The sequence below is a fragment of the Panthera leo genome, chromosome B3 (assembly GCF_018350215.1).
Source record: "Panthera leo isolate Ple1 chromosome B3, P.leo_Ple1_pat1.1, whole genome shotgun sequence".
Classification (NCBI taxonomy): Eukaryota; Metazoa; Chordata; class Mammalia; order Carnivora; family Felidae; genus Panthera; species Panthera leo.
In genome coordinates this window covers 41817637-41827866 of record NC_056684.1, presented here as the reverse complement: position 1 = coordinate 41827866, position 10230 = coordinate 41817637, and the positions used below count along the sequence as shown (strand labels likewise).

At 49.2% G+C, this 10230-nt stretch overlaps 1 protein-coding gene across 17 annotated transcripts in view; it reads left to right on the top strand.

The window, feature by feature from the left end:
* Positions 1-316: 316 nt before the first annotated feature.
* The window catches only part of TPM1 (tropomyosin 1), a 27877-nt gene continuing 17963 nt past the window's right edge, over positions 317-10230 (top strand). For 2 of the 17 annotated variants that reach the window (XM_042941813.1, XM_042941817.1), the window contains exons 1-2: positions 326-562; positions 1695-1820. In XM_042941813.1, the coding sequence (XP_042797747.1) occupies positions 449-562; positions 1695-1820 (240 nt within the window). In that variant the 5' untranslated portion in view covers positions 326-448. Of the gene's footprint in view, positions 563-1367; positions 1494-1694; positions 1821-5909; positions 6140-10230 lie in introns of those variants that run through there. The other 15 variants (XM_042941828.1, XM_042941829.1, XM_042941823.1 and 12 more) reach the window with 13 other exon arrangements.

The following is a 10230-nucleotide window of genomic DNA, read 5'->3' as shown; positions in this document are numbered from 1 at the left end:
GGAGGAGGGGGCGCGGAGGGCACAGGGCACAGGTCAGGGCCCCGGCCCGGCTCGGCCCCAGCGAGGCCTGGACGCCCTCTCCCTGGCGCGCAGGTTTGGGAACAGGGCGGCCTCGCCCGGCCGCCGCCTCGGCGGCTCCGGTCCCCATATATAGTCATATCCACCGTCAACTGGGAGGCCGGCAGGCGGCAGCGAATGGGCGCGCGGCCCCCGCGGGAAGGAGCGGGGCGGGGGCAGGGGGCGGAGGGAGGAGAGGGGGAAAGGGGGCAGGAGAAAAAAGCTTTTCCAAAAAAGTATTGGCTGTCTCGAGGAATGCGGTCGCCCCCTTGGGAAAGTACATATCTGGGAGCAGCAGGCGGCTCCGCGCTCGCACTTCGGCTCGGCCGCCCCACCGCGCACTCGCCTCTCCGCTCCCGCCGCAGCCCCAGGGCCCCTCGCCGCCGCCACCATGGACGCCATCAAGAAGAAGATGCAGATGCTGAAGCTCGACAAGGAGAACGCCTTGGATCGAGCCGAGCAGGCGGAGGCCGATAAGAAGGCGGCGGAGGACAGGAGCAAGCAGGTCTGCGCCTCCCCGGCCCTGCGCTCCCCCCGCCCTTCACGGTGCCCCCGGGCCCTGAGCGCCTGGCACCCCTTCCCGGCCGCTCACCCCGAGGACAAGGGGAGCCACTCCCCACCCCGCCACTCCTGGGAGGCCGGGGACGCGCAGCTGAGAAGGGGGAGGGGAAGAGCAAGACTCAGGCTTACGCTAACTTTTTGGTCTCGTCCGGGGACGTTTATTTCCCTCCTCGGCTTCCCAGAGCCCGCGAGGTCTTCTCGACTCCTAGAGACACTTGACTCTCAGGATCGGGGATCAGTGTTGGACCGGAGTGGGGGGGCGAGCAGGTTAGGGTGAATCGAGTCCAGAAAGTGTTAGAAGCTCTTCTGGACTTTTGACTGGAAAGAATAAAACCTTCAACTGGGGTAGAGCCTGAGCAGGGGGAAGGGGCAGGGAGGTGGAGGTGGGAGCGGGGGGGGGGGGCGGGGTGGGTCGAGTCATGAAGTTTTTTCCTAAGAACAAAGATGGAACAGAATGGAGAGTACGGCCCGAAAGCCAGGGAGACTGGGGCGTTTTTCTGCATCCCCAGTGGTGGACTTGAGCGCGCTGGGACCTTGGCAGGATTCTCGTCCCGCGGGAGGTGGGGGTGCAGGGTGGGCCACAGTGCGGTTCCATATTCAGGAGAGAAGAGGTTACTTAGAGACCCTTGAACCCCGAGTCGGCAGCGCCCCAAGCCGAGGGGCCGCAGCCAACCAGGCGCTCGTGTGTTGTGTGTGTCTAACACCCGGTCCGTGCCGGCCGCCCGCGCCCGCCCGCCGCTGCCCCCCAGCTGGAGGACGACATCGCGGCGAAGGAGAAGCTGCTGCGGGCGTCGGAGGACGAGCGGGACCGGGTGCTGGAGGAGCTGCACAAGGCGGAGGACAGCCTCCTGGCCGCGGATGAGGCCGCCGCCAAGGTACCCGGGGCGCGCGGCGCAGCACGGCGCACGAATGGCTAACTCTGTCTCTCTCTTTCTCTCTCCCTCCCTGTCTTTCCCTCTCTCTCTCTGCTGTCCCTGTCCTTCTGGTTCTGTGCACCCACACCCCTCCCCCGCGGGATCACGCTGCCTGCTGCACCCCACCCCCACCCCTCCCCGTCCCTCACGGCCAACTCCCAGCTGGAAGATGAGCTGGTGTCGCTGCAAAAGAAACTCAAGGGCACCGAAGATGAACTGGACAAATACTCCGAGGCTCTCAAAGATGCCCAGGAGAAGTTGGAGCTGGCGGAGAAAAAGGCCACTGACGTAAGTGCACGCACACAGTATCTCCCTCAACTCCTGCCCAGTGGCCACTCTGAGGTCACCACAATGGCCAAGGGGCGATGGAGGAGGGTCACCTCTTCCTGCTGGACACCCGCACACAGCCCTGACATGGCCCAGAGCACTGGATGCTGCCTCAGACTTCTATTGCACACGTTCATTTATACTTCATCCACTCCTCTCTCTTTTTCTCCTTCTTTCCCCCACTCCTGGGGGTGGAGGTGGGTGGGTGAGAAGCTGGGAGTGGAGTGGCTGAAATTGGATGCTGGAGGTGAACCTTGCCTCCCTGGTGGCAGAAAACCTCTGCGGTGTCATCACCAAGGTTTGTGCAAACAGAATGCCTAGTTTACTTTCTTTCCTTTGCAGCCTCTGGTGGGTGGGAATGCCTGGTTTTCAATGGTGAGTCTAGTCAGGGTACAGAGGGCCTGGTCTCTAAATTGAAGGAATGACATGGTGCTACTTTTACTTAGAAGGCTGAGCTTGATGTTGGGGTGCAGAGACACTTGAGGCCTCCTTGCTCACTAGGGAAGCCTTAATCCAGCCCTTAAGATCTGCCTGGGAAGATGATACTTGCTTGGGTCTGCAGTCTGACAGCACTAGATCCTGAAAGTACCCTGGGAGTTATATATAGCTCAGTGCTTTATATGGTATAGTGAGCTAACTGCCCCCTGCCCCTCCTGCTTGCCCCACCCCCACCTGTCAGCCTTCTGACAACCACCACATAGTTTCAGGGGTGATGCACACACTGCAAAAACTCTACCAGCACTTTGTCCATTGCCCTTTGGAATCTTTTTAGCTGAAGAGCTTGTCTCTTCTGCTCCATAAGTCAAGCCAAGCATTAGATTTCCAAAGGAACGACTTCTTTTCACACTGTTGGATTCCATTGTAGAAGCTCATTAAGGCTAGAGGCCCAATTAGGAAAGAATTCCTTGGGAAGTTAGTAACAATTCCAAGAATGTATGAGCACCGGGGAAAGCTGTGCCCAGAAGTTGAACTACCAAGCACAATGGCAGAATTTTTTGTATGAGAGTAAAATGCAAATTGCTGGAGGGTCTTGGGCCTTGAAACCAGTAATGGCTTTTTGTGGCGTGAAAGGCTTAAAATGTAATCTCCAAGCATGCTTTGCAAATGGGAAATCCAGACATAGGACATTTAGAATCGACCAAAAAAAAAAATTCTTTTTTCAATGAACATCAAGATTACTGGAAATGGGGTTCACAGAAGCACTGACTTAGCTAAAACATTAAAGCTACAAACTACCTGGCTCTAGAAAAAGAGCCAAAAAACACATATAACTCTGTGTCTGCTTTGTATAATGTAGATCATATGTCTGCTTCGTGTAAGGCTAAATGGAGGATGTCTGTCTCCCCCAAATTCTCCAGCAGGACGTTTATTTAGCTTTTTCAAAAGAGCCGCTGATAGATCAAGGAGAGATATTCCTTATAAGGAAAAGAATGCAGAGAATTTGAAAATAGCCTAGTAAGACTGAAGGAGAAAAAAGCAACTACAATTCTTAAAGGGGAAAAAAAAAGATCATAATTATTGTAACTATGTAGTGCTATCATGTCTTTATTGAAAAGTTTTGTTTAAGGGAGCTTTGGAATGAAGTGGGGCAGAAGTGGATGAGGATATTTAAAGCCACCTTGGTGGAGGCGGGGTTAGCAAGGGAGGGAGCTTTTTGAAACTGTGTTTTGGTTTCCTACTGGAAAACTGTCGCTAATATGGTACTTTTTTTTTTTTATAGTAGATTGATTATTGAACTTTTAAGATATTGTAGGTTGTTTGGAATGTGTAGGGATGTTGAAGAAGAACATTTGCAAAGAAACGCTATATTTAAAGTGATTTCCTAACAAAAATAATCAAGAGCTAAGGAGGAAGAGACCGATATCACTAAAGAAAGCGGGAGATAGGAGGTCAGCTTCCTGAGGTAGAATCATATTACATTTGGAGTTAGGACATTTCACTGTCATTACTCACCAATTTAAAAACATTTTTACATTTTCCTACTACTTAAAACCTTTTTCTACATATTTACCAATACTTTACAAATTTTATTCCAAAAGAAGGGTCTTCCTAGCTTAAAAGATTGTAATTCACAAGGTAGCAAGCATCCTGATGGTTTTCTTTTGAAACTTTTGGTGTTCCACCTAAATGAGGCTGAATGGGATCAAAGGCTCCATTTTTTCTCTGGCCCCCAACCCCTTCCCCAATATTGTGATGTATCTGATATTTGCAGTATGTGAGTCTTTATTCCTTGCAGATCTTTGCTTCCTAAATCAGTGATTCTCAACCTTATGTAAACAGAATCTCCTAGGGAGGTTTTAAAAGCCCAAATCCAGACTGCACCCCAGGCCAATTAAATCAGAATCTCTGGGAGTGGAACTCACGCATTAGTATTTTTTAAATGTGCACCCAAAGTTGAGAACTGTCCTAAACTCTTGTATAAATGACATCAGCATTAAAATGAACTCACCTAAAACTGTCTTTCCCAGGTATTTGAAAAGCAGGACATTAAGTCATTAGTTGGCTGCTTTAGAGCACTTGCAAGTGTCCAGTAGTTTCCCTGGCGCCCCCTTCCTCCACCTTCAAAGTTGGAGGCCCACTGTCGGGACTCCTCTGGGGGAGGAGTTGTAACCTCCCGCCTGACCAGATGAACTGTGTGGAAACAAAGCGAGAGGCTCCACCTACAGGGCGTGAGGGCACATGCTGAGGTTTGTGAGAGTCTCAGCGGAGACTGTGACAAAGTCCATAGAAAATGAATCAGGAAAGCAAAGGAGGTTCCTTGTCAGGGCTTTGGAGAAGGAGGACGGGGTTGTCAAGTATGTTTTTGTTCTTCATTATTCCCACACTTAAATACATCAGGAATTGACTTGAAGGGCCTCCTGTGAAAAAGGTGAGGAAGAAAGCCATGAGATTTGGAAGGCATTTAAAAACGCAGCCCAAATGGGAGAATTGGCAGAGGACGGTTCCCAGAGTTTGGGTTTTCATCCAGCTGTAGCCAAAGGCTCTCATAGTGTTCTGTAGCCTTCATGGCTGTGCCTTTTAAAGGCATCTCAGTCCAGCCCAGAATTGGTCAGATTCCAGAAGATCTCTGAGGCTGATCTAAAACCAGAGAAGCTTGTAAGTTATAAGGGACCCGTGAGATGATTGTTTTTATGGAAAGGGAAGTGAGCCCCAAAGAGGTTCGTGGCCCTGAGAACACAGCCCGTGATGGGCCCCCACCTGACTCTTAAGGCAGTGCCTGCATATTTATTCACTAAAGCTATCATTTGAGTTAACTATGTACAATGTATTGTGCTAGGCACTTTGTTTTACTTCATAGATCTCACCACAGCCCCATGAGGGAAGTACTGCTATTAATTCCACTTTTATAGATGAAGCCCAGAAGAGTCAAGTTACTTGGCCAAAGTCAACAGCCAGGAGAGATTCTAGGAGCCGGATTCTAACCTACCTAGGAACGCTGCATTTAGAAAGGTTTAATCAATATGTTAGGTTTAATCAAGGTTAATGCAATATGTTAGTGGTTTTCACTTCGTGAGTTTAGTGAAAGAGGAAGGTTGTTGTGATTAGGATCTTGTGTGCTGTAGTTCTTTATAACGAAGAAAGGTCCTGGGGACACACTCAGGCCCCAAACTCCTCCACTCAGCTTCTCTCTTGGGCTTGGGAATTCTGAACTCCCGAGTGCGAACTCCCGCCGCCAGTAGGCGGCACCACCGCCCTTAGCAACCAGGTCCGTTACCCGGGGTCACCACGGAGCCAAGGAGGGGCGCTAGGAATCGCAGTAAAATCCCTGGCGCGCTGGCCTCCCTCCCGGCCGGGCCCAGCTCTCCAGGTGTCCCAAAGCGAGTCCACCACCTCCGACAGCCCCGGTGCCGCGAGCATGCGCAGTGTCTCACGCGGGTTGCATATTCCCGGGGTCCGTGGCGCGCGCCCCGCCCTCTGTGCCCGCCCCCGGCGCTCGCGCACCCGCCTGCGGTTCGCCTGCGCCGCCCGGGAGACCGCCACTTCCGGGCTGGTCCTGGGCCGCTGGGGGCGCCGCCGTTGCGCGGCGCGGCGCGGCCTGGGCGGGGCGGCCGGGCGCTCAGGAGTGCGGCTGCGGCAGCGGCGGCCGGAGCGCAGCAGCCGGTCTCTCCCACCGCAGTCCGCCGGCCAGACCGCCGCCGCCCCGCGCGATGGCCGGGAGCAGCTCGCTGGAGGCGGTGCGGAGGAAAATCCGAAGCCTGCAGGAGCAGGCGGACGCCGCGGAGGAGCGCGCGGGCAGCCTGCAGCGTGAGCTGGACTACGAGAGGAAGCTGAGGGAGACCGTAAGGGACCCACCCATTGCCCACCTACCCCCACCCAGAGGCGCCTCCGCCCCAGTTGGGCCCACAGAGCTGTGCAGGGCCCTCCAGAGCCCACCTACCCCTGCCCCCACGCCTCCAGGGGCGCACCTGGCGCACCTGGGGCAGCTGGCGTCGGACTCTAGGGAGGGGCCCTGCCTATTCCTTTCAGCCCTTCCTTTCCATCTTCGCTGGTTTAAAGTAAAAGCCCCGAGGGGAAGCAGGAGTGGTGTTGAGAAGGTTCTGGAAGCAGCGCTTTCCCAGAAAGGGCTCTATTTTGGGGTTATTCGCGTTCGGCCCGGGTGTCTCGGGTCCCTCGGGATGTGCACTTTGCGCTGCTGGCATTATTTACTCGAAGGGTGGGGAGGGAAGAGGGAAATCCTTTTGGAAATCCGTTCCTTTGGAAAGGGGCGCTGACAGGGAAAGTCTGGGGCACTGCCAGACTTTAGGGCCGGGGGATGCTAAACTCCACCATCCCCGTTGACCATTGGTTTTCTTTGTGGTGGTTGAGACATTGACAGCGCCGGGCTCTGACATACATGTATGTATGACATGCATAGTATGAGACCGCTTACCTTTCCCTTTGTATTAACCATCTCTCCTCCCTAGTGGTCATATACAGATATTCCTTTGTTACCGAGTATTGAGAAGAGTTGGCTACATGTCAACGATCATTGGGTGTATTCTCTTGCCGGCTTCCCCCTCCCCCATGTTGAATGTAATACCTGGCTTCCTTCCTTTCTCCTAAGGCAAATGTATCCAACATACAGGAACAGGATTTCAGAGGTAGCTCAGGCATTTGCTATTTGTTGATTTTCGAGTGTGTGTTTTAAATCAGGATACTCAAACACCTTGGGAATTTTATGACAAGCATAATATGGTGTCCAGCTGTGCTTAATACGGACCCATTCTTCTGAGTTGAGTAAATCCTACCGGTTAGGCGTTTGTAATGGCAATATGGCTGGCTGCAGAAACTTCAATACCTGTTTTGCATAAAATACATAGAAACAAATGGGTCCTCCTAGGAGGAAGGCCTAACTAGAGGAAATTTGGCGGAAAATACAGACAGGAATCAGGAAATTAATAAGAAAGACAGTTTTCTTGAGAACAAGTCAGCAAAGATCCCATTGATGTGTCTGAATTTGACAGGGCAATAAAATGATTCCAGTTCTCTCTCTGCCTGGCTAACAGCTGTCCTTGAACCATTAGAACTAATAGAACATGATGGATAAGAATGAGAACTCTGGACCCAGACTGCCAGGATCTGAATTCTGGCTTCTGCTACTTACTCCCTGTGAGATGCTGGGCAGAATGACTTCTCGTTCTTTCAGATCCCTAACTCTAAAATGTGGATAATAATAATACCTACCTGTTGAGGTGGCAAAAGGAGTTAGTATGTGTAAAGAAATTATAGCAGTGTTTGACACAACAGAGTAAGTGCTAAATGTCAGCTGGTATTAAAACTGCACATCACTTGGCTTTGTTCTTTGCTCCTTTGCCTTCAGTTCACCACCTATTCAAAGGGTCTTGAAAATGGCCTACTCTTTTCACTACATGTCAAAGCACTGCATATAAATGCTTTTAACCGATTTTTTTTTTTTTTTTTTCCTTTTGGGAACTTGATGGAGAGAGGATGTGGGCAGACTGGAGGAAATGTTTGGTTGAGGTGGCATTAGTGGTGGAAGTGAGTAGATAGAGCTCCCCTTACCCTCCTCAGAAAGGAAACATGTAGTCCTCTGCAGGAGAGCCTTCTATAGACTAGACTCCTGTCCTAGTGTTTGATGTTAGACACAGAAGATTAATTTTATGAAGGGCATATTGTTACTTTTATACATGTCTTCTCTTTTGTACATCATTTTTCTAACGGTAGTCTTCCTGGGCCTGCTGGCTAAAGATGATGCTTTCATTCTTTTCAAAGCTTTGTGTTTAAAGTGGTTTAAATAGTTTGAATTTTTTGGAAGTAATTTTGAAAACACTCTATCCAGGTTGATTGGACACAGAACTTTTTTTTTTTTTTTTTTTTTTTTGAGAGGGAGGGAGGGAGAGAAAGAGAAAGAAAGAAAGAAAGAATCTTAAGCAGACTCCACGCCTGGGGCAGAGTCTGGTGACACAAGAACTGGATCTCACAACCATGAGATCATGACCTGAGCTGAAATTAAGAGTCGGGTGCCTAATTGACTGAGCCACCCAGGCACCCCAGAACCTTTTAAGATAGCAGTTTGAGGACTGAGTCAGAAGAGACCATTGCAGATTGAGAGTTGTTCCTAACTTCTGCAACTGTAATTTAGAGGGAGTTAATTTAAGGTGGTCTCTTGGTAGTTGTCAGACATAGCTGTGAGTTAAGCTAGCAGTCAGTTTCTCTTAGCCACAAGGGTACAGGTTTAGTGACAAAATCATGAGCCGCTGCAAGAAATACTTGACTGGAGAGTTGTCCCTAAATTCTGATTCTGAAAAGTTCAGATGTACTGTAGTTAATTGGCCCTCTTAGGCTAGTACTACCTTGGAAAACTTGGTTATCCCTTATTTCCTACTGGTTTGTTTTTCCAGGGTGTGTGGGCCCTTCAAAATGTTGGAATGAGGATACTTTGCTTGATATAATGATTGACTCTAGGTCTTGTGACACACTAGGGTTTTGTGTGTTTTTTCTTATTATCAAAGGAAAGAGTAGCAAGAAGGAGCCAGTCTTTCCTCCTTTCTGGGTGGTATCCAGCAAACAACGAGACTTAAAGTTGTATCCTATAGGTTCTCAACTAGTAATTTTATTAAATCATGGGAAATAACCAATTAACAGAAATCCCCTGCCCTCTCCCACTTTCAAGTTGGTAAATAGCTCTGAGACCAGGAAACTCAAAAGAGTGCGCTTTGTGTTCACACTGGCAACCCCAGGCTGGCAATAACTGGAATATACACTCATGATTTCTGTCTTCATATGTAGGCAAGGCAAGGGCACTACAATGCCCTGTTCATGTCCGTTCTCCCTCATTATACAAATATGCCTCATAAATTATAGGCCTTGGCACAGATAGAGGAGGTTGTGTTTATCTATTATCCATGGGAGTGCCCCTTAATGTCATCAGTGGTTTTTTCCCCTTTCCTTACCATATAAGGGCAGAAGTTTAACTTGGCTGTAGTCACTTGGTCTTACACAGCAAGTTGGGTGAAACCTTCGCCGTATAACTACAGTTTGCATGAAATAAAAATGCCTGACCTTTGGTCATCCCATGTTCCCCTCTGGTTCAGGCAGGACTTTGAAAACATATTCCAGAGGATCATTTCTTAGGATATAATGTTACTCTCCTAGTTACTATTGACTGTTTTAACTAGAATACTTTTTTAAAGTAAAAACCATTGCTATTTATATTTATATATATATATATATATATATATATATATATATATATATATATATATATATGTATATATGTATATATATAGTTATATTGGCCAAAACATCTGGATTTCATGAAAATGTAGGCATCATAAAAGTTTGCTGTCAAATCTGATTTGGAGTAATAGTTTGCTGTGTTGAAGTGGCCCTGCTACCCTTGATTCTGTATAGTACCTTGTTGAGGTTGGGGGAGCCGTGTGCCCACCCTTGTTTTCCATGTAGGTAGCTGGTACCTTTGGGTTGGGTGCAGGACAGGCCAGGCACAACTGCAAAGTGCCTGCTGGCTGTTTAACAACAGATCTGCAGGAAGATAATTGGTAGCCTTTACTAATATAGCAGTCTCTTTTCTGAGTAGCTCATTACATGGTGGGACACAATAGCACTTTTGAAGTAAAAGAAACTAGCATCCCAAACTGAAAGACTCCACCAGCAGTTATCAACACATTTTTAGAAGAAGCCAACCCAGCGCACTAAGGGTGATTTCCATGCCTGGAAATGATTTGCGTCTGGAGTCTTGACCCTTCCCACACTCCTTGTTGTTTATATGTGCTTTTTAAATAACAGATGCTCATGTGGCTGGGGACTTGTACTGGCAGAGGTAACCGAAGGTTAAATCTTAGGTAGACTACCCAGGTTCTGTGATGAAGGAGCCTTAGAGAATACCTAAATAAACTTCAGAACTTAGAAA